Below are 24556 nucleotides of genomic sequence, written 5' to 3'. Positions count from 1 at the left end.
TTGAGATCTAACCCAAGTGTTTGTGTTTTCTGAAGGTGAACCGTTTTGAGCAGTTCAGCATTAACTATGCAAATGAGAAACTGCAAGAATATTTCAACAAACACATCTTCTCTTTGGAGCAACTAGAGTATAACAGGTAAAGACTGACAACCGTGAGAGCATGACAATTTGTTCTGAAATTACATACATTCTAAAATATGTAAATAAAAATTACAGTATAAATAGTGTCTAATCACACTATTTTCTTTATTTTTTTGCCTTATGATTATTATTAACGATTATTGTTAAGCTTGAACAAGTTTTGTAAATTAAAACTGGTGAATTGTGTCGTGCAGGGAAGGCATTCACTGGGAAGCCATTGACTGGATGGACAATGCAGAATGTCTGGATCTGATTGAGAAGGTAGAATATTCATGGACAGCTGTCAGTCAATTTAAAAATTTCATTTAATTTAATTTAATCTGACTGACACATATTTATAGATTACTTCGAACAAAGATTCATTTGATTATTACAATAATATAAGTTTTCAGTTTTGCATCATTTAACACTTACAGTATTTAATGTTGTGTTTGTGCAGAAATTGGGCATGTTAGCTCTGATTAACGAGGAGAGCAGATTTCCCAAAGGCACTGACTTCACCCTGCTGGAGAAGCTGCACGGCAGACACTTTGTGAGTTAACCTCAAATCATACAAAGACATAATACAATTCAACCAAACATTCAGTGTAATAACATGAACTCTCTAAACACATGAGGTTGTCTTTTCCACAGACTAATCCCTATTATGTGAAACCCAGACTGGCAGACCATCAGTTTGGGATAAAACACTATGCTGGAGAGGTATATGAAATATCTATCTAGTTATCTCTCTGTCTGTCTCTTTTCTTCATATTTTTTGTCTTCCATTTATAGGTCTTGTATGATGTGAGGGGGATTTTAGAGAAGAACAGAGACACATTTAGAGATGATATACTGAACATGCTGAAGGATAGTAGGTAAGACGCAAACACACAAATGCACACACACAAATACACACATTGAGGCAGTTTTGTGTGAGTTATTATGTGTGTGTGTGTGTGTGCAGATTGGATTTCATCTATGACCTGTTTGAGCAAGTGAGCAGCAGAAATAATGAGGAGACCTTGAAGATGGGTACAGCAAGAAAAAAGCCCACTGTCAGCTCGCAGTTCAGAGTGAGATAAAAATTAAGACTTTTATCCATATAATAGACTTTAAAGTGAACAGGCTAAATAGCTGCATGTGAAAACAATCAGGAACTAAGTCACTAGTCATTCAACCCTGTTTCTTGTTGACATACTGCCTGCAGTCCCTTCTGATTTGTCAAACTTGTCAAATTTGATTGGTTGTCTCTTTTTTCTCCCAGGACTCTCTTCATTCACTAATGGCGACTCTCAGTGTTTCCAACCCCTTTTTTGTGCGTTGCATCAAACCCAACATGGACAAGGTGAGAGAAGTCACACAAGCCAATGAGAAGGCAATTTAATAAAAAAAAAAAAAAAAAAAAAAAACACAAAACAAATTCCTTGTGTGTTTGCGCACACCTGGCGAATAAAGCTAATTCCTGATTCTGATTCTGATTCTAAAAATAAATTCTGGGTCATACATTTTAATAATGCATTTTGCTTTTGTTTGTTTATTTGTTCTTTAGACCCCAAACAAGTTCGACCCAGATGTGGTTCTCAATCAGTTGCGGTACTCTGGCATGTTGGAGACAGTGAAGATTCGCAGAGCTGGATTCCCTGTGCGACGCACATTTAAAGACTTCTTCTGCAGGTAGATGTTAAAACGCATACAAGTGCGTGAAGTTTTGTTGTCTCAGCTTTTCTTGGAAACTATGCTTTTATGGTTGTATACGTCAGGTATAGGATCATTCTGAAGGAGAAGGATAAGGCTGCTGTGGCTTCAAATGGAGATGAGAAAAAGAATAGCACAGATTTGCTGACACTCCACGACAAGACTAAAAAGGAGTGGCAGATTGGGAAGACCAAGGTGAGTGACCTTTGACCTCTCGCTCTGTCACCTCTTTTTCTCATAATTTTCTGCCTGTGAGGTTTTAAAGGTAGTCTCAAACATGAACATTTTCTGTCATGTAAGTACACTTGTTGTGTTTGATTGCACTAACCTGAAATAATGTTTGACCCCAAGGTGTTTCTGAAGGAACCCTTAGAACAGAAGCTGGAGAAGCAGAGAGATGAAGTGCGAAGCAAAGCTGGACTGATTATACGAGCCTATCTTCTGAGATATATAGCAAGGTGTGTGTATTTTTTTAGTCTTTGCACAGATTTGCTTTGATTACCTTAGGTATAGTTTCCAAAAAAAATATTTTCAAACAACATTTCTTTAATCTCCTTTTGGATTTAAACGTGTCACCCACCCCTTCAAAGCACACACATCACTTATGGCCTAGTTTTCGACCTTTCCTGATGATTTTTTATGGGCATCTTTTCATCGTGTATGTGACCCTGGACCATAAAACCATTCATAAATCATAAGGATCAATATTTAAAAAAAATTATTTATACAGCATCTGAAAACTGAAGAAATAAGCTTTCCATTGATCTATGTTTTTTAGGATAGGACGATATTCGGCCGAGATATGGCTATTTGAAAATCTGGAATTTGAGGGTGCAAATAAATCTAAATATTGAGAAAATCGCCTTTGTCCAAATGCAGCCCTTAGCAATGCTTATTACTAATCACAAAGTAAGTTTTGATATATTTATGGTAGGAAATGTTCAAAATATCATGATCTTTACTTAATATCCTAATGATTTTTGGCATAAAAGAAAAATCTAAAATTTTGACCTACACAATGTTTTTTTGGCTATTCCTAAAAAAAGAGACTAAAGACTGGTTTTGTGGTCCAGGGTCACATATCACATTTAGGTTTAGCTCAAATTCCCCATAATACAGTAATATTTTTTTCCCCCACAGAGAATAATACCAGAATTGTTTTTAATATACACTACTATTAATTTTTTATGTTTTAACAGAATTATGCGCACAAAGAAATGTATTTGATTAAAAATACAGTAGAAACTGTAATATTGTGACATAATGTTACATTTTAAAATAACTGATTTCTATTTAATTTATTCCTGTAATGACAAAGCTGAGTTTTCAGAAATATGCTGATTTTGTGCTTCAGAAACATTTCTTCTTATTATTAATGTTGAAAAAAAAAGTTTAATTCTTTGACGAACAAAAACAGCACTTGTTCTGTTTGTTACATAATGTCTTTACTTTCACTTTTAGCATTTAAATTTGTCCTTTGTGAATAAAAGTATGAATTTCTTAAAAGAAAATCATACTGTCCCCATACTTTTGTATGTATATAAAAATAACATTTATTTACAGTGCATCTGCCAAACTGTACACAATTGTTGCTTAAAATGTATTTAAAAAAGTGAAATGTTAATAAAAAATAAAGTTAACAACAAAACAAAACAATTACATTTATTTATTAATAAAAAATGAATTATATTAAATTAATTTCCTATGAATTTGTTTCTACAGTATGTGCCTTCTTATCACAAAGTTGTTTTAAAGTAACCACCCAGCCCTGGGCAGTGCAGCCAAATAGCAAGGAAATCATGAAAGTAAAAATCAAAACAGCAAAGGGTTTTTTTTGTGTGTGTTGTACATGTGTAAATGCATAAACTTAGCTTGTTAGTCCTCATCTATAGACATGATAACAATCATGTAGTGTCTTAGTGACAGCTTTTGAATACTGTTATCTACCAGAGACAGTTGTTTATTCTAAGGGAACTGTGTACTAACTACAGAAAGAACTTTAAGAAGGCTCTGGACAGCATTGTGACCATCCAGAAGAACTACCGTGCATATCTCTATCGACGTCGGTTTCAACGGAAACGCTCAGCTGCCCTTGTTCTCCAGAAACACAGACGAGGGCAAGTGGCAAGAGGAGTCTGCCACAAACTACGAGAGGAGAAAAGGAAGAAAGGAGGAGGAGGAAAACAAAACAAAGGGAGAACATGAAAAGAAAAATGAAGAGGAAATGGAAGGAGGGAAAGGGGCAGCAGAGGTAGGTGACTTTAACAGTACTTTTAAAAGCTTGTAGACCATCTATATCTGTGTATGTATTTTGGGGCAAAAATCCCACTCACCCCTTAAAGTCGCTATTATGGTGATTAGTGTTTATTTTTGTTCAATGTATATTTAACAAATTACCAACAGTTTTTTTTTTATTCTACTCTTATCTTACTCCAAATTTTGAAACTTTACGTCAAAAATGTGCAATATGTATGTTTAGCTAAACTTTCAAATGCAGTTATGTCTGATTACGATGATTGGTTGTGATTTTTGGTTTTCACATAGATTTGTCTCTATTTTATATAAGCCTATTTCTGCTACATTAGAAAAAATCATTTGGAAAATCATAATAATGACACAAAAAGTCACATTGATCACATAAAATGTTTTACATTACGTCATAAAAGTAATAAAAAAAAAAAGTCATACTTTTGAGATACTCAAAACATAACATACTAACATACCACGTCACAGTTATATTATGTCATAACTGACTTTTTATCTCATAATTATTACTTTTAATCTTATAATTTGACTTTTTATCAAATGTTTGATAATTTGACTTTTGACTCTCATAATGCCCCATTAGAAAAATGCAGTTGTAAATCATAATTATGACTTCAAGTATTATGAGACACAATTAAGACATAAGTCAATATTTTCTCATAATAACTTAAAATCTAATAATAATGACTTTTTATGATTTTTTTCTCTTAAGTGTAGGAAATAGGCTACCATGCTTTTCAACAGCATTTTTGACAGACAATTTGTAGAGAAACATTTTATTCTTAATGAAAACTTCAGACTCCTCAAAAACATACATGTTTATGTGCAGGTAACCAGTCAATTAGATTTTTTCTTTTAAACCTTCTGACACTGAGTCTAAAAACCTGTCAGAATTTGAGACAGGTGGCGTCGTCACGTTGGTAATGTGTCTTTTCTCTGACCAGTGTTTCTATATCATTCCTCTCCTGCCCTCCTTTAGTCTCCTTGCTCGGCTGAGGAGGAGCACCGTCAGATGGAGGAAATTCTGCGTTTGGAGCGAGAGATTGAGCGTCTACAGAAGAAAAGAGAAGACGGTGTGTCTATGCTATGTGAGAGCTCAAAACAGGAACTCCGCTTGCGGCGTGATGCCGAGACCTTGCGACAGAAAAAAGCAGCTTCTCGTGTTGCCACTGAATTCCTTGAACTGCTCGACACCGGAGGCCCAGAAGTCATTCCCGGTGATGCTAAACCTCCTGCCTCCAGACCGGCAGCCGCCACTGAGGAAGAGGTAGATGAAGGCTTCCATGCAGGCGAAGAATGTATACCACTTCCCGAGTTCCCTCTTCCAGTGGAAGGTCCAGTGGATCAGGAAATCTTAGCCACTCTGCCACCTCCTCCTCCTGCCTTTGCTGAGGGCACAGTGGCCCCATCTGCACCCAACGTTCCACCTGGGGCTCCTCCCCCGCCTCCTCCTCCTCCACCACCTCCTCCCCCTCTCCCTTTTGATGCCAAAAAGGAAGATGGAAAGCCTGAATTGGCTAAAACAGTTAAAGAGGTGGATGGGAAAAAGGAGGGAGAGGATGCGGATCGCACCAGCAGGCTGACTGCAGCGGAGTCTCTTCCAGACACAGAGGAACCCATCTACAGTGTGTCTGGGGATGGCGAGTCAGACTATGACCAAGACGATCTAGAGGATGGACAGAGCAGCATTGCGGCGACAGACACAGAGCACGCACGCCAGTCTACCTGCACCAACGCAAGCCAGGAGTCTTACAACCGCAGCTCAGATTCAGTGAGTTACACAGTGCCCTAAGGGTGCACATTTTTTTTTATATAAAGCTATTTATAAATAGTATAACCTAACCCCAACAGAAAACTTCAGTTTTTTTATAATTTAAAACAAATACTTAGAATTTACTTTAATCAAAACATATTTACAAATTTTACTTTGTCCCTGGAAGTCCCTAGAATTGAAATTTTGTCAGGTTTAGCTCACTTCCATGCAGGCACATATTTGTATACTCTGTCTGTCTCTTTTTTTAAGTATGCTGACAGCGATGATGAGCATGATGGGTATGTGGACACAGATGAGGAGGTATCCAATGGTAAAGTCAGCATCTTGAATGGGAACGGACCTCCGTACTTCCACAGTTACCTTTACATGAAGGGTAAGAAATCAAAGATTAAATCTTTTTACAATAAGTAAAGTCCCTAAGGCTGTGGCCCTCAACCTTTTTAAATTCAAGGCCCCTATTGTCTTGATAATATTCAAAGGGCCAAAATGGATCTGGTACTTCTGTTGTAATGTCAAAGCTACTCATTTAAACACTTTTCACACAATGTATTAAAAAAATACAATTATGATTTATAATGAATACAAATTACATATTTCCAGACATTTCAATAAAGAGTAGAGCATGGCACTAGCAATTCCAAGGTCATTGGTTTGATTTGCAAGGAATGCATAATTTGATTAAAAAATATATATTTTGCAAAGAAAGTCGCATTGGGAAAAAAGCGGCTGCCAAATGCATAAATGTAATTTTTCTTCAGTGTTTACACTTTTTATGACAAATTCATTTAAATAGCTTTTCTAGTCTTTCATGTTTGTGGGTTTATATGTGTCTGTGTGTGTGTGTTTTATATATATATATATATATATATATATATATATATATATATATATACACACACACACACACACACACACATTTCTACCCAACAAAATATTTTCGAGTGTGCTATAACTAGAAAAATATTATATATTCCTTATTGAAATTTCCTTTATTTTACAGGTCTAGAAATAACACTTTTTCATCACAAGTTTTCCAAAGTTGTGAGAACCTTGGTTCCTAAATAAAAATAACAGTTGTTTAGAGAATGATTTAAGATAAGAAATAAAATGCCAGTTTACACCATTTTAGCTAGATCTTTTGTGGCTTATTTTAAAGCCTGTTTTATCATATTTTAAATAATTTAAAGATATCTTGAGACCTGTATAAAAGTATGAATCTTCTTTATCTCTTCCGTAGCTGGCTTGATGATCCCATGGCGCAGGCGTTGGTGTGTTCTGAAGGACGAAACATTCATGTGGTTCCGCTCTAAACAGGAGTCGTTTAAGTCAGGCTGGCTGTACAAGAAGGGCGGCGGTCTATCCACTCTCTCTCGCAGGAACTGGAAGATGCGCTGGTTCGTTCTGCGCGACACCAAGCTCATGTACTTTGACAATGACAGCGAGGAAAAGCTGAAAGGGGCGATTGACATCCGCTCGGCCAAGTAAGTATGAGAGAAATAGGAAACAATACTGTGGTATCATTAGGTGTCTATGTCAGATAGCAAGACAGTTTTTGCGATTTTTGTTTGCAAATGACAGAAACCCTGGATCAGGTTTTATCAAGTTTTTTCCTGTTTTTAGGGAGATTGTGGACAATCATGAAAAAGAGAATGCTCTGAATATTGTGACAGATGAGAGAACATACCAGGTGTTTGCCGAGTCACCAGAGGATGCCAGGTATGCTGACACCTTCATCTCCATGTTTTTTCCATAAGTGGACTGAACTGCTCATACTCACTCTACACTCTTTGTTTTGCTTTCCTTCACTTAGTGGTTGGTTCACCGTGTTGAGTCGGGTCCACAATGCCACCCCAGACCAGCTGCTGGAGATGTCTCATGAGCAGGCCAACCCAAAGAACGCTGTAGTCAGTGTCCTTACACTTTGTGCACTTTCACAATTAAACCTTCTTTCTATTTCAACAATTGGCTTTGCTCTCTTTCTCTCAGGGCACATTGGATGTTGGATTGATTGATTCAGTTTGTGCTTCAGACAATCCTGACAGGTGAGTGTCAAGAAGAAAACCAATGGCTGAAATTACTTACAGCACTTGAAGCTGAATTGTGCTATTTTTTCTACTTCTATAGTTTTCATTTTTAATTTTGTGTCAACATTTACTTCAATAACAAAATAAAAAATCCACAACAGCATTGTGATCTTCCAAAAGAAAAAGAGATACATTGATTACAAAAGATTTGTTGATGACAGTAGTTAGAATACACTTACTCAGCTGTTGTATTAGAAACTCTTACGTAGCAGTGTTAAATTTCTGTGTTTTAATGACAAGATAATATAATGCAAAGTACTGAGTTATAAATGTATGTAAAAAAATAAGAAAAATACTTTGTTACATTTACATAACTGGGGAAGCGTATCATCTCAGTCTATGAAAATGGTCCATTATGAGTAAGCCATTTTTTCAACCTGTCCTCCAACATTGGTCCAAATCCCTGAAATCTGAGCCATCAGAGCGTATACTACAATTGCGCCCCTATCGGCAAAAGGTCGTTTTCATATTAATGTTTTGTACTCTTTTATTTGCACTCTGATTTGCGTTTCGTGTAGCTCAGTTGGTAGATTATTGCGTTATACCTTGCTATCATGGGTTCGATCCCAGGCAACAGACGTGCACGAAAATGTATATGCTCAAAAAAGTCATAATTTAGCATGATTTCTGTGAGGGTTAGGTTTAGGGGTGTGGTCATTAGAACAAATAAGCCACCTAGTAAAATATGTAGGAAATACTGTGAGATCGGTGTAAAAATCCCACACATTGCAATTAAATAAACGTGCGTTTTGATTGGTAATGACGTTATACGTCATTTCATAATGACAGGCGCAACGCGTGCAACTTTAACCTATATTGACGTTTTTTGTTGTAGGACAGTCTCAATTTTTTGGCTATATCAAAATATAAATATTTGAATGCTTATGTAATGCTAATGGCACAGAAGTTACACACTTTACATTTAACATTTGAATTTGTATTGCTAAATATCGGAAGATAGAAAGTGTCTAACTTGTCTAATTTGTTTTTCACAAATTCTATTTCCTTTCAAATAGGCCCAATTCATTTGTGATCATCACAGCTAATCGTGTGATCCACTGTAACTCAGACCTGCCGGAGGAAATGCATCACTGGATCAGTCTGCTTCAGAAACCCAAAGGAGACTCCAAGAGTGATGGACAGGAGTTTCTGGTCAGAGGTGTGTTACTAATCTTTAACAAAGTTGTAACCTGAATTTGGGTACCAAATGAATTTTATTTGTGGTCGATTAGTTATATAACATGTCTATGAGTATTTGGATTCAAAGAGATATTATTGCATTAAGGACAGTGTTTATTTTAGGTCCTGTAACTGTTTCTTTGTGACACAGGATGGCTGCACAAGGAGATGAAAGCTGGAGCCAAAAGTTCTGCTCTCAAACTGAAAAAGCGCTGGTTTGTCTTGACAAACAACTCTCTGGACTACTTCAAGTCTTCTGAACGTAATGCATCTAAGATGGGCACGCTAGTTCTGAACAGCCTGTGCTCTGTGGTCCAGCCAGAGGAGAAAAGGTTTAAAGAGACAGGTGAGTATGAATGGTCATGATATGATGTGATTATTAAAAGTATAGTTTTTATAATAAGTATAGTTATTATAGTAAGTATGGAATTATAGCTCAAGTTGCATAAGTAATAGAACAGAATATATTATATCACTTAATAAAAGTACTGGACCATGCTTATTAAATAGAATAAAGATGTACTGAATATTTCATTAACTAATGTTAACAAATGCAGCTTTAAAATTTAAAAATGTATCTGTATTGAAATTAGCACACTCTTACAAGGAGCAATACTTCTACAGCTTATATTAACCTTATTTAATATTAGAAATGGAATCTTACAAATTGTAAATTGTTATCATTTCAAATAAAACCAAATGGTCATGCTTCAAAACGGCCATGTTTAAACATCAACACAAAGGCCATAGCAATGAAATTATACACATATGAATACCCTCACACTTTATTGGCTGTTATTTTGGATCACTTGATGACCATCCAGTCAAAGTTATAAAAAGCACCGGACAAAAAGAGCAGCACTGTGATAACACCTATAACTCGCAGGCATCACACACCGGATGCATTCAGTTCAAGCGGCTGTCAAGAACAGTTTATTTAATCACCAAACATGCAAAGGTTCACTACAGGATAAGTCGATGAGTTTGAAGTTTGTAGCAAAATGGAAACAGAAAACGCAATCTGATTTGTAGCTGTATATATAAAGCATACAGACTTTATTAGAGCTACAGAAAGAAAAACATTCGCTGAAAAAAGGCACAGTACACCAGTCATGGGTTAAGAAATTATACATGCGAACAACAATATTATTAAAAAAAAAAAAATTCTAATAAAAGTATTTAAATTGTTGGTGATATTTCATTCATTTTTCATTTATTTTGAATAATAAGCATTTGTTGAAAATTACTTTTTCTCTCTTTTAAACTAAGATACATGATGATGCTGATGTCTGGTTACACTGCAGGTTACTGGAACATCACAATTCATGGGCGTAAACACTCATACCGTCTGTACACCAAGATTCTGAATGAAGCCATGCGCTGGGGGTCTGCCATTCAGGGTGTAATTGACAACAAGGCGCCCATTGAAACGCCCACCCAGCAACTTATTAGGGACATCAAGGTAATCAGTTTTTAAAACATAAGTCTGTTTTTTGCACTCAAGGTTAGAATGGATAAAACTGTTGATGAATAAAAATGGTAGATAAATTGTGGCCTTTCCTTTTGCCTTTTATGACATTTGTGTAGGAAAACAGTGTGAACTCTGAGGTTGTGGAACAAATGTATCGAAGAAACCCCATTCTGAGATATACCCAGCATGCCTTGCATTCACCTCTTCTGCCACTATCATATGGAGAGGTCAGCGAAAGCTGTGAGTATCGTCCATAAGCTAAATCCCTCGCACATGTATGATGCATTTTGTATTCTAAGTTCATCTTCCTCTCTTTTTCTCACAGATTATCTTGCTAACAGATCTCTTTCTCCTTTCTTCTGCAGTGCAAAAGGAGAAGGGTTATGGAAGCCTGCAGGATGAGGCAGTGAAGATCTTTAACTCTCTTCAGGAAATGGAGATAGTTTCGGACCCTGTCGCCATCATCCAGGGCATCCTGCAGACCTGCCACGATCTGCGGCCACTGAGAGACGAGGTGTACTGTCAGCTGATCAAACAGACCAATCACGTGCCCCAACCCAACAGCCCTGCAAACCGAGGACACTGGCACCTGCTCACCTGCATGAGCTGCACCTTCCTGCCCAGTCGTGCCATCCTGCGCTACCTCCGATTTCACTTGAAGAGGTACAAGGGAGATGCTCATTAAATAGCATCTTGGAGTTGAATATGGGTTATGTTTCCATTTCAAGGGCCATTTGACAAACACTGCATTTTTTCTGTGAATAATCCCTCAGAGTTAGAGAGCGCTTTCCTGGCACTGAGATTGAGAAGTATGCCCACTTCATTGGTGAGTCCCTGAAGAAGACAAAGACCAGGGAGTATGTCCCCTCACAGGAGGAGATCGCCGCCCTGCTGAACAGACAGGAAATGACAACTATTGTGTACTGCCATGGAGGAGGGTCTTGCAAGATATCCATCAACTCACACACCACGGCTGGAGAGGTAAGAGGAAGAGAGAGAAATTTAATCGATTTTATTAACATACTCGGACATTATTTCACGAGTTCAAACTTACATATATTTAGCTAAAGTAATGAACTCTAGTGGAGGAGATGGGGTGGAGGGGGGATGCTGATAAACCGTCAATGGAGACAGGCAGGTCAGCTGTATTTATACCCTAGGGTTGATTATTTTAAGTGTGCTCCACCTGTGCTAATTAGGCTAAGTATCTGACGTGCTCCTCCCGAATCTTGTTAATGAAACTACATTTTGTCATCTCTGCTTTGAAATATATAATGAAGTGACATAGCATGTCTAAAGTTGGATAAATGTAATGTCTTATTTATCTGTGTCAACACTTTGTGTCAACACTTGGTGTCAAGGTGGTGGAGAAGCTGATTCGTGGTCTGGCGATGGAAAACAGCAGGAACATGTTTTCTTTGTTTGAGCACAATAAGGTGGAGAGTCGGGCCATAGAAAGCCGTGTAATTGTTGCAGATGTTCTAGCGAAGTTTGAGAGGTAATGAACAGTTCATATGGTCTATGTTGATTAGATTATTTCAAATGAATTGTTGCTCCATTTCTATATTTAAAACTATCTATAGCATCTATAAAACCTATATTTATGTACATGTTATTTCTGTTGGCTTTATGACTGAGGGTCATCTGCTCTCATCTGTTCTTTCAGGTGGGCAGGTAGTGAAGAAGAGGAGGAGGAAGGCCCCTGGAGGCTATATTTCAAGCTCTATTGCTTTCTTGATGTGGAAAGCATGCCCAAAGAGGGAGTAGAATTTGCATTCATGTTTGAGCAGGTGAATTAATTATTTCTATTTGGTAACATTTTTATGGCCAATAAAGAGAATTCTTACTATTGATTCACCTGATTTAAATCACGTAGTCAGACCCGCTTTTAAAAAAGTTTCTACTCTAATCATGTGTGTTGGAATGTTTTCTTTAAATGGAATTAACCTAGAATATGCAAAACCTTATTTACAGTCTTCACATCACTTTCACTCCAAAAATCTAATATTTCCCTAACAACAATTGGCAGAAAAAATGATTTGCAATGCCACAATTCATTTCAACTAACCTACGCTTATCTTTGATCGTTTTTACCACTTTATGAGCATATTTTATTTATCTTACAAATTATATTTTGTAATTATATATATATATATATATATGTGTGTTTGTGTGTGTGTGTGTGTATATAGAGAGAGAAAGATATAGATACAGATATATAGATATAATAACGCTAACTGCAAAAATTTACCAATTTACATTGTTTCATTAGATAAAACTATATTATAGTAAAAAAAATTATTTTCACTTGTATTTTCAACAATTCAAACCGAAAGAAACTAGAATAGAAGTGAAGATATGCTTCAGTCTCATGTTTTTCCACTCATCTTGTGATCTAGCATGATTGACCAATTCGGGCAAATGGGCCCTGATGTGGGTATCTTTATGCCATCATTATTGGACATCTGATTTGGGCATCTTTCACTCTTCTCTCTTAGGCTCATGAGAGTCTCATCAGTGGTCATTTCCCAGCCCTTGAGGAAACCCTCCAGCACTTAGCAGCCCTGCGACTGCAGTACATCCACGGTGACGTGGCCCGTACACCCTGGAGCCTAAGCAGTGTCTACCCTGTTGGACGACTTCGCACTCGCATACTCCAGTCCACCAAAGCAGGGGTTGCTGGGGTACCCGGGGCAGGTATAGTAGGGCCAGGAGGTCACACTTTAGAACGCCGGAAGACCAACTTCCTAGACGGGACGCTGAGACGCAGCTTCAAGACGGGATCGCTGAAGAAACAGCGTGTTGAAGAGGAACAGATGTTGGAGATGTTTGTAAAGGAGGAGATGTCAGCCACACTGGCCAGTGTTCTGGAGAAATGGAGCCGACTACAGGGCATGCCTCAGCACCAGGCCATGCTCAACTACATGACCGTCATCAAAGAGTGGCCAGGATACGGGTCCACACTGTTTGATGTAGAGGTATAAATCATAAATATATGGTTACAGCCTTGAAAGTAGCAATATTTATCATAACTAACCCTTAGCTAAGCCCCAAAGTGCTATGTTATTTCAAACTTGTCACGATACATTTAGAACTAACAGATAGCTAAATTCTGACTCCTTTTCAGTTCTCCTTAATGTTGCAGTAAGTAATTTAGCCACTGATGTTAACTGAGATTACTAATTACGTGTTGTTTTTTATTTATCCCTCTGCAGTGTAAGGAGGGCGGCTTCCCTCATGACCTGTGGCTGGGAGTCAGTGCTGAAAACATCTCTGTGTACAAGCGGGGGGAATCCAAACCACTGGAAACTTTCCAGTATGAGCACATTGTTTTCTTCGGAGCACCTCAGCCCAGCACATACAAAATCATTGTTGATGAAAGAGAGATGTTCTTCGAGACGTCTCAGGTGATACACTTTTGTGCCTCTGTTATCAGTGCTTCCACGTTTCCTTTTCTGTGGTAGGATTAGCATGTGATTTTAACAAATTGATTAACAAGTTTGTTTTGTTTTGTGCTTTAAGGTGGGTGAAATCACTAAGATCATGAAGGCGTACATCAATATGATTGTCAAAAAACGCTGCAGTATCATGTCCATCACCAGCAACAGCAGCGCCTGGATCAGGTGATTGACACAAACTAGAGCTCAAAGTGTCCAGGAACATAATGTGAGGAACGTGAAGTATACTGCTGACCGTCATTGAAGAAAGAGAGCAGGGAAGAAACAGACTTCACCTCTACAACGATTTACCTGAACCTACTGGAATCCTCTGTATACATGTCCTAAATACAACAGCAAAGGTTTATTTAATATTTATTGGACCAGTTTGACCTTTACAGAGCACAACAAAGCCTGGCTACCTGCTCACTGTTCCCTCCCCTCACTGCCAGCACCCTGACTTATGACCAAACTATTCTTCTCCATTACACGCGTCTCTCCATCTTCAGTTTTCAGTCAGTGATATTGTACCTGACAGTCACCTATGACTCCATTTACCGGTAGTTTTACAAAGGTGTGCATATTGTGCTTGTGTGTGGGATCACAAATGCACACACACACACACACACACAGGTGAATGCTTTGTGGAGTACATACAGAGACATTTTGTAAAGCCATGCCTGCTGGAGGCCTTTCAGAGAGCAGGAGAAGAAAGCTGTGCGTTAACATTCCCATACAACTCAATGACAGCTGCTCGGCTGGCACAGGAAACCCCAGAAGTTGAATTCTGACATCTTTCCTCATGACCCCTCATTGTCTCGCATACAGGTTTTTTTAAGCCAATCACCTGAGCCATAAATGCCATGTGACTGGAGCCATAGGAAAACGACATCATGGCAGCTCTGATTGGCTGATGGCACTGCAGGGAACATGCACAGTTGCTTAAAATATATTAGTCATGATAAAAAAAATCTGCTATAAAGAAATCTGTGCAATTTATATGTTGCTTCCGAAAAGTGTAGTTATGAAATCTACCAGCAGAAGCCACTTGCAGTCTGTTAGCCAATCAGATCGCAGTATATCTGGAGCCGGCACTATGGATATCAGCAGTGACTGTCTACTTATTTTTGAGACTGTTCACACATTATCAATGCAACAAACATCCTATTTTGTATTAAATGCCAGAGTGTTACATTTGATACTGTCTAAATTATTTGTATTTACAATAATTACGTTTCATTTTTTTGTCATTTTTCTTCCACTGATACAAAGCTTGTGTAATTTTAACTGTACCGAGGCACAAATGCATACACATTTTGACCAGTTTGATAATTTAGAGTGTTCAACGAAAAACTTACCATTTACTAAGCACCTCTATTCACTTTTACAGGGATCGGATAACAGTTATTAAGTGTTATGCAAGTAGAGCTAGATCTGCCTGCCCAATGCAGCAATAAAAAAGTACTGTATTAAGCAACAGCAGTCAAGATTCAAAATGCATGTATTTGTACTCTTACAACACGTACACATAACATTAAATGTGAAATACTTACACTTATTTTATGATTAAAACACTTAAACTGTTTAGAGCCTGTTCCACTAAGACATTTGATGTGAAAACTATGGGCCCACAGAATGCAAGGCTACAGATCTTACTGACCTTAACCTTTTGAATGATTTAAATTAGATTTTTGAAATACATTTTATTCAGCAAGGATGCATTAAATTAATCAAAGGCGACAGTCAAGACATTTATAATAACAAAGGATTTCTTTTTCAAATAAATGCCGTTTTTCTAAACTTTACATTCAACAAATAATCCCTGGGAAAAGAAGAAGCTCAACTGTTTCCAACTGATAATAATAATTTCTTGAGCACCAAATCAGCAAATGAGAATAATTTCTGAGAGATCATGTGGCAATGAAAACTGGAGTAATGACAGCTGTAAATTCATCAATTACTATTAAAATAGAAAACAGTTATTTTAAACTGTAATAACATTTAACAATTTTACAATTTTGGTGTAAACAATCCTCATTAAACTGTCAAATGTTTCATCATATTTGACTGCACAGAAAAACCAGCACAAACTGAGACAAGTGGGTCTCTGAATTTAAAAAAAGGCTTTGCTTAAGGAGCATAAATCTGGAACGCCTCAAATTCTATAAAGTGCATCTTGACCAACTAGTGGCTAATCTTATGTAGCTGCATATCTGTTCCCTCAAACCACAGGTAAAGTGACAGTCTTTTCTTTACAAGAACTGCCTGACAAATTACCCTAAACATCTCATATAAAACAGGTTGAACACTCTGCATTAAGACATATTCTACAAGTTTACTGTTTTTGCTCTTGTCAGATTTTTTATTTCGCTTTCTGACAATGTATCATGGCTAAATCAGCCTTTGTGTGTTTCATGTCATGATGGAGCTCTGCTAAGACTGTTATAAGAGTGGCCCTGTGGCCAGAGAGACGACAGACAGCAGACATAACAGAGATCTAAAAGGGATCATAACACCAAGAAACATAATTCATTGACTCTCGATCAACACAGAATGATTCCATGTATGCCTGTTGTTTTTCTTTCTGTTAGTATAATCCTACAACAGTACCTGTGTAATTTTGCTGTTTGATATGCAGATATATTTGTCAGTGTAATGCAAATTTTTTTTGTGAATGTGTATGTCTGAATTTAATGATGAATTGAAACAAGGATATGATGGAAAATGGAATATTATTATGTTTAGGAAGCTATGTGTGTGGGGATTTCTATTATGATATTGTTATGATTATATTTATGAAACCGAATGGGAAGGGGTGGGTGAGGGTTTGGTGTATTTATCTGTTATGATGGTTGTTATAGTTGATGAGTGGAGAAATGAAGGTGCAGGGTCACCCTTTCATGCTGATCTCAGATTTTTCTCCATCCTTCATTTCCTTAAACCACCGAGGATCAGATCAGCATTAAAGGGGTGCCAACACTGTGAAGAAATGGCTAGAATTGGCTTGTCATGAGTAACTGGAGAAGATTTGATGTGACGGTGTGTTGAAGTAATAAGCAGTATTTGTTGATGTTGCTGTTTGTGTGTGTGTGTGTATGTGTAAGTGTGTGTTAAGAGAAGGTGGTGTCAGAGCAGCCGAGAAGACTCATGTGCTAGCTTACACTCTGCCTCATACACACATATTGCCACACACATGACATCATAGACATTCACATACAAAGGACATAAAACATGCACACAGATATAGCACGGTTGGTTCTGTCTCTCTCACACATTCACACTGGGGTCCTTGCTCAGCTGCAGGCAGCCAGTACAAGGCCTGAATGTTTTTTTTTTCTTCATTGCCATTGTTATACTATAAATTATAGCTTACTCTGAAGAAAAAAATAATAATTGTGCTTATTAAAATATTGAAAGGGAGAAAAAAATTTTTGTTTTGTAACTGGCTTTACAAAATGCTTTAATAAATTATTGTAATTTATCTCAAAGTAGTGGTTTTATTTGTATATTAAATATCCTAAATGGAGCTGAATATTGTTAGTCCAGGAACTGCTTGGCCAAGTATGGTGTTCCATACTCGGAATTTGTGCTCTGCATTTAACCCATCCCAATGCAGCCCCCTATAGCCTATAAGAAAGTATTACTCATATATACAAAAAGTTTATGGGGGATTTATAAACTATCCCTGTATTGTCATTTTTATTATTTAAAAGATTAAAACACTAGGGAAAAAATATATAAGACCTCGGAATTAAACAATATATTTTTGTGAGTGAATATAAAATTTAGCTCACAGAATCAATTCGCGAAATCATTCTCTGAAGAAGTTTTGCTGCTTATTCATGAGCCAGAATTTCGCCATTATAAGAATAAAACGCGAAGTCATGCCCTACTTAATATTAATAGCTCACGCCAGAAGAAGATTGCAACGCAACTTCATTAACTACTTAAAATTCATATCTTAAACTATCTCCATTTGAAAGGTTACAATGCTCTGTTGTATTACGTACTTAATAAACCACGCCTTCGCCGAAGCAGGTATTGTAATTTAAGCTCCTAAAAGGATGTCATGCGCCATTAAAGAGACTCAAAACCAGAAAACCTGCTTCCAGTTTCTGGTCGAATGAAAGAAGTGTCTGCGCTGAGGTTTCAAAGGAAGATATTTGCTGACAAAATTGATTACCAACAGAGGAGTCCGTTTTATTTAGGTATTCGTTCATTTAAAAAAGAGAACATGAATGTAATTCCTCTCGTCCTGCTTCTCTTTGGTTTGAGCTCAACGCTGGCACAGAATACAATATCTCCAAATACTACAACACAGACTACACAATCTACAACTACGAGCAAAGCACCGACTACAACACCACATCCAAGTAAGGCAAAGAGACACTTTTGGGGAATACATTCTAGAGTAAAAAATTCTAAAAATGTTTTAGAACCTCTAGCTCATAGGGGTTGAATTTACATACAAACAAATGTAAAACTTGGTCTTTGTGCTTTGAACATGAGTTTACTGTGATTACAATAACCAGAATTATTTGTATAGCTGTTTAACTACTTAAACTAAATGGGCAATAAACTATTATAAATACATTGTTTGTGGAGCCCAAACATAAGACCCGCTGTTTAATGTTAAACCATTTAATTCTCCTGAAAGAACAATATGGTGTACTAGTAAATAGCTGCATTCATCTGATTTCCCATGCTGCTTTTGTCTAGTTCCATAACTAAGGATGGCCAAGGCAACCACTGTCTCATAGGGTGTAATTGTTGCCTAATGTATTGAGTCTGACTCTTAAGCTTGTTGTAGGGTTTAAAACAGAATTAGATTAATTAACGTGTCTCTAACCACAGTTAAATTGTCTAAAAACTAAACTGTCCTCTCTCACACTTTTCTAGGTTGCGAGAGCAAGACTGGTACAAACTGTGATGAATGCTTGGCTTATGTGGATGTGAGTTTGGATTAAATTAAGCCTCTCTCTTTGATGTTTGGATATATTATTGTTTTTATATTTTTGTCTGTCGCTATAGTCCACAAAGAAGACTGGCCTGATTTATTCACACTGCGTTAAATGGGTCGAAATATGTTGGTATAAACCATATAAATAATTCATGACGAGAACCAAACACATGAGGAAACAGACTGACAAGGAAATAGTGAACGCAGCATGATTGGCAGGATTTTTTACTCTTATCCGATCATCACGTACCTCACCTGTGGAACAGGTTTGGGCTGTTTTAGATGTTTACAGCTTTTGCTCTCTTACAGAGTGCTCTGCGTCACTTGTGTCACCTTAAAAAGTCAGTCACGCAAATATTCATATACTGAGGTCGGCCTTTTATTTAGTGGTGTTTGCTAAAGTAAGTGTTATTGTTGCTGTAATTCACACTTAGGGTTACATATTTGAACAAAAGTCCAACCCTGAGTTTTACACCTCAGACATTAATTTTGTCTTGTAACATTAGTGTAATGGACAGAAATAATACCTCAAATCCTACCTTATTGTGAAGAGGTGTTCTAATACTTTTCTAAGCAATCACTACAGTTTGCTGATATTTTACATTTTAAACTAGTTCTCATGTGTTCACTCATGGTGCTATCAGGTCAATCAATGCATTTTAATTGTTGTGCATATTTTAGCTATAGAATTCAGTCTGTTGTTGCTGTATGGCGCTGACATTCTGTATTTAAGACACTCCCAAACAAACCTTTCATATACCACGGACACGTGCACACAGCTGTTCTCACAGTTACTGACGTGTGTGTCAGTATCAACGCTGTAATATCTCATCTCTACTGGTGCCATCATTGTTTTTGTTACTATCTGCAACCCTAAATTTAGAGAATAAACCTTTGAAGCTTTGAATCCTGGATACACTGGATGACTGTATATAACAATCTTACTCTTCAATCTCTCTTTTTAGTGTCTGTGGTGCATTTCAACTAAAACATGTGTAACATACCCAGCCAAAAACATCCTGCCCCCCAGTTCCCTCTGCCCACTGAATGATGCTAGATGGGGCCTTTGCACAAGTAAGCAACATTTTAACATTTTCATCCCGCTTATTTTCCTGTTTATTTATGATACTATTTTATTTCTTGTCTTCTTTTTAATTAGACACAGCACAAAAAAAATGCAAATCAATTGTGATCATTTAAATCACAAAACAATACAATAATAATAATTATTAGGGATACACAAAATACAGTCAAGTCACCTTTATTTGTATAGCGCTTTATACAATACTGATTGTGTCAAAGCAGCTTTTTACTGTGTCAAACAGGAAAATAGTTTGTTAATAATGCAAGAAGACAAAATCAAAGAGTCATTTGTCAAGATAAAGTCATTTCATTGATGATTCAGTGATGTCATCATCCAGTTCAGCTCTTTTTCCAGTAGTGTGTGCAATCAGTCAAGCACCCCTCTGGTAGCTGTCCCGTGGCCAGACGAATCCAGCATGGAGTGGTTTAATTACAGGCTGCAGTGGTCATATTGTGCAGAGGACTTATCTGGTTCTGGATATGGATTGGATCCGTATGGCTACCGTGACCTCGGAACAATAATGAAAGAGACTAATATTAGTGTAGATGCCATTCTTTTTACAATGTATCGAGAACATTGGGTGTTAAGGGAAGTGTTCCTGATTAATGGACCTTATTATTGCAGCCTAACAATCCTTTAATGGATTTGAATTATAGAAATGTGACAGTGTATCATGTGTATGCAAGGTTAAAGAGATGGGTCTTTGATCTAGATTTAAACTGACAGTGTGTCTGCCTCCCAAACAATGCTTGGTAGATTTTTAAGTCAAAAAATCTGGCGCTTAATAGGAAAAGGACCTGCTGCTCGCAGTTGATTTTGATATTGTAGGTATTATCAAATGGCCAGAGTTTTGAGATTGCGGTGGACATGATGGACAATAATGCGATATGAGCTTGCTTAAGTATTGAGGAACTAAACTAAAGTAATTAGCAAGATTTTAAAATGTATTCGATGTTTAATATGGAGCCAGTGCAGGAGAGGGGAGAGAAAGGGAATAACAAAAAGAAAGAAAAACACAGCAATTATAATCTAATTTTACTCGTTTGGAGTTCTGCTATTCTGTTAAGGGCTGTCCAGTATAAACAGTTCACGACAGTAAAACCAACAGAGAGAAAACAAGAACATCAGTAATCCACAACAATAGCAGACACTGAACTGAGAAAGAGACAGGGTTTAAATATATGGGGAATGTAATCAAGATGAAAACAGAGCAGGTTAACAACTGAGTGAACAAACTAGTGAACTAATGCAGGGGAACAGAAATACAGAGAAAACTAAACCAAAATGGATCAAAACAGAACATACTGTAAACGTGACAATTGGTGCATCCCTAATAATTAATATCAACAAGATATTTTTAAAGCATGTTATGGTTTAATTGCTGTCTAATAGTAATTTTAATAGTTATTATTGTGACAAGACAAAAAAGAGAAGTAAAACAATCATTAAAAACTTTTATGTATAAAAGTAGTCAGGCACTTAAATCTCATAATGCATTCAACATCTGTATACTATATGTGTGGATTTAGGGTCTGTTTGGACACAAAAATTATTATTTAATAAAACAACTTTAACTTAATATGTGATCAGCAACTCATTAATGAGTGAATGTGAAAAAGTTTTGATTGTTACTGTTATTACCAAGTTATTATTGCATGTACCCCTTTTTAGTTAAAAATTAAGAAATACTTTGACATTTCAAATTGCACATGAACCACACTTAAAAAAAAACCTTTTATACAAAAAATATATATTTTATTGTTCAATACTGATGAGAAATTATATTTGAATATATCACTGTAATAAATTTAGAACATATAAACTGAGAGATCCAAAGCCCATTGGAATGAATGGACTTCAGTTAAATTGTTCTCATAACTAATGATTGCTCAAAAACAGTCCAAATTTATGAAACCTACATTTTTATTTCTAACAAAACATCAAAGCTACATAATTGTTGTATTACTCTGTAAAGTTTTTTAAACGTAAAGTAAATTCATAAGTATTTTGACACCTAATTATATTTCATACATACAAAACATAAAAAAATGCCATCTTGATTTGCAAAGTTTTGTTCCCCTACTAAAAACTTGTTTATGGGTGTCTTGATCAAAAAGACCCAAATGCATTTAAACATAATTAAAATTGATATCAGTCATAAACAAGCTATATAACAGAGTTATCTGCACTCTTTTCTCTAGCCCAAATTCCAGATTTAACACAACTAAAGATCAACTACAGTACTTAACCAAAATTACCATAATCAAATTTTGCCTTGCCATAAGTGTTTTAGGAGTTGATACAGCATCACCTGGAGATAATGTTTTAACACTTTCTATGACTTTCTCTCTTTTTGTGTGTGTGTTATTCAGTAAACTTCCAGATTTTGATCATTACGTTGTCAGTGGCTGCAGCGGTGCTCATCATTGGTTTTTTGCTGTGTATTTTCTGCTGCTGCAAGTGTGAGAACATTGGGTAAGTCTGAACATACAAGATGTGTTTGACCTCTTTTATGTCACAATAACTTTTATTATATGGTTGACAAAAGAGTCGTAACCTCCATTTAGCTTTCTTAAATACTACAGGGAGTTGCTGTCACCTCTCTAAGGCTGTAATTACTTTTACTTGCATAAATGTAGATAAAGTCAAAATACTTAAAACTTCAAATGTGAATATTGGTCAACCTCTCTGCATTGATGTAAAATGGTAGAACCAAGAGACATCATAAAAGAAAGATCTCAACCACTCAACTTTGTCAATTAAACAAACTTTGTCTTTCATAGATCTGGTCGATTTCAAAACAGGATGAACCGGCAAACAGACAAGACAAAAACAAAACAAGAGCAGAGGTAAGGGTAACTGACATTTAAATATTCAAAATGGAGATGACAGACAGTAGGAGGTGCAAGATAATATGCAAAACCAGTTAAAAGGGGAATAATAGACATTTTCATTTAGTACCTTATATTGAACATCTGCTTCTATCCATACATTTATATGTACAAGTAGATGCATCATGGGTAGTGTTTCTATGTTTGAATTTTCAAAGCAGACAAAAGATATTATGCTATGAGAAACTAAGATGCCACAAATTATGTTCTGTAAAAAACCTGTTCTACAGCTTTGATGGGTACTGATTGTCAACATACCTTTAGGGTGTTAGTGTAATTTCGCTCTGAATTTATACTCTTGTGTTCTTGTTTCGCAGAAAAGCTGAGTTGAAGATTAGACATGATGAGATCCGACAGAAATATGGTGAGTCAACGATTCCCTCTTCTCAGAAACTGCATAAATAAGTGAATTTGAACTGTTTTTGTTGGCAGTGCAAGAAAAATAAGTTATACTGTCAATCAATATAAAGGCAAGGAGCATATGACAGTGTTCCAAAAATAAGTCCAGCCCACTGATCTATATATATGACTATTACTGTTCTATATTATAGATCAGTGGTCCAGCCTCATATTTTGGAATGTTTTTTAAAAAAAATGCTGGATGGTTTTAAAACATCCTTTTTTTCTTTGCTATGACTAGTCAATTTTGCAGTCTAGTTTAATTCTTTATGAAGTTTTGCTCCCTCTAGTGGCAATTATTCAATTTGTCCTCTTGTGTTTAATCAGTAAACACTCCTGGACATGAATCAGGATGAATGTATATGTGTACATTCAGAATATTTTTGTGTTCGTAATATTTAACATTACCAGGCAATGTCTTTAAGATTTTATTCAGTGGCCTTTTGTTAAAGAAAGAAAAAGAAGTAACTATATGTTTGATTGAAAGGTATATTTGATTAATTTATTTAATTTTAATCTTGTTTTCCCCTGTCTCTCTCTATCAGGTCTCAGCAGAGCAAGTCCGTATGCCAGATTTGACAATCCAAGCTAAAATGTTGGGCGTTTTAAAGATGAATACTTTGACTATCTGCTGCCTATTTAAAAATGATTACAAAAGATGAAATAATATGATTCCACTGTGCTCAAAATTATGATTTTCAGCTTAACTTAATGTACTTTCTGCTAATTTATTTTATTTACTACAATTTTCCACAAAGTATTCAATCAGTGTAACTCCCCAACAATTATAATATAAAAAGTTACTTTTTATACACATATAATCAAAGTTTAGGTTTTCACTGAAACAAACAAAAATGTATTTGTAAAAGTATCTAACACTCTCATCTGAATCCAAATGAGCATCTGCAAGGTTTGGAAATTGCTTATTAGTCCATGAGCCTTATAGATATCAAAAGATAATGCAGTAGATATAATAAGATATCTGATAAATACCTGCCCATGTAATATACTCATTTGTTGTATAAGATCATTAATAAAAATAATTGAAAGTTATTTGTCTGTGTTGTGTTGACTTGAATGTAACTAAAAGGTGTTGTTTTTCTTCAGTACATTTTCAGCTTAGAGGTGCTTAAATGTTTATTGACCTTCGGATATGAGCTGTTTATTTAATTTATTTATTTTCTTTATTCTTAT

At 36.3% G+C, this 24556-nt stretch overlaps 2 protein-coding genes across 2 annotated transcripts in view; both read left to right on the top strand.

Annotated features, from left to right (window-relative positions):
• The window catches only part of LOC128016203 (unconventional myosin-X-like), a 56475-nt gene extending 38959 nt beyond the window's left edge, over nt 1-17516 (top strand). Inside the window, 29 exon segments of the mRNA XM_052600680.1 lie at nt 36-136; nt 336-402; nt 581-673; nt 775-843; nt 916-998; nt 1088-1196; nt 1388-1468; nt 1673-1797; nt 1884-2013; nt 2170-2276; nt 3810-3983; nt 3985-4069; nt 5063-5854; nt 6107-6230; nt 7095-7338; nt 7478-7573; nt 7668-7761; nt 7844-7899; nt 8958-9100; nt 9272-9466; nt 10425-10582; nt 10708-10831; nt 10957-11254; nt 11365-11572; nt 11953-12089; nt 12258-12381; nt 13090-13569; nt 13807-13998; nt 14114-17516. Of these exon segments, the coding sequence (XP_052456640.1) occupies nt 36-136; nt 336-402; nt 581-673; nt 775-843; nt 916-998; nt 1088-1196; nt 1388-1468; nt 1673-1797; nt 1884-2013; nt 2170-2276; nt 3810-3983; nt 3985-4069; nt 5063-5854; nt 6107-6230; nt 7095-7338; nt 7478-7573; nt 7668-7761; nt 7844-7899; nt 8958-9100; nt 9272-9466; nt 10425-10582; nt 10708-10831; nt 10957-11254; nt 11365-11572; nt 11953-12089; nt 12258-12381; nt 13090-13569; nt 13807-13998; nt 14114-14218 (4794 nt within the window). The 3' untranslated portion in view covers nt 14219-17516.
• Nucleotides 17517-18099: 583 nt separating this feature from the next.
• Nucleotides 18100-24415, top strand: LOC128016202 (pituitary tumor-transforming gene 1 protein-interacting protein-like). Its single transcript, XM_052600679.1, has 7 exons — nt 18100-18401; nt 18928-18980; nt 19954-20062; nt 22445-22547; nt 22856-22921; nt 23281-23327; nt 23908-24415. Exons 1-7 carry the CDS (start codon nt 18152-18154, stop codon nt 23952-23954), a joined length of 675 nt encoding a protein of 224 aa, XP_052456639.1. The 5' UTR covers nt 18100-18151; the 3' UTR covers nt 23955-24415.
• Nucleotides 24416-24556: the final 141 nt, after the last annotated feature.

Source organism: Carassius gibelio, chromosome A6 (genome assembly GCF_023724105.1).
Source record: "Carassius gibelio isolate Cgi1373 ecotype wild population from Czech Republic chromosome A6, carGib1.2-hapl.c, whole genome shotgun sequence".
Classification (NCBI taxonomy): Eukaryota; Metazoa; Chordata; class Actinopteri; order Cypriniformes; family Cyprinidae; genus Carassius; species Carassius gibelio.
The sequence above is the reverse complement of the archived record's forward strand: the minus strand, read 5'-3'. Positions and strand labels throughout refer to the sequence as shown.

Excerpts from the sequence above, each read along its gene's own strand:
- LOC128016202 (XM_052600679.1), top strand. The coding sequence starts at position 18,152 with ATGAAAGAAGTGTCTGCGCTGAGGTTTCAAAGGAAGATATTTGCTGAC. Across the intron at positions 22,548-22,855 it reads TGCAAGTGTGAGAACATTGG|ATCTGGTCGATTTCAAAACA; the intron begins GTAAGTCTGAAC and ends TGTCTTTCATAG. Across the intron at positions 23,328-23,907 it reads TGAGATCCGACAGAAATATG|GTCTCAGCAGAGCAAGTCCG; the intron begins GTGAGTCAACGA and ends TCTCTCTATCAG.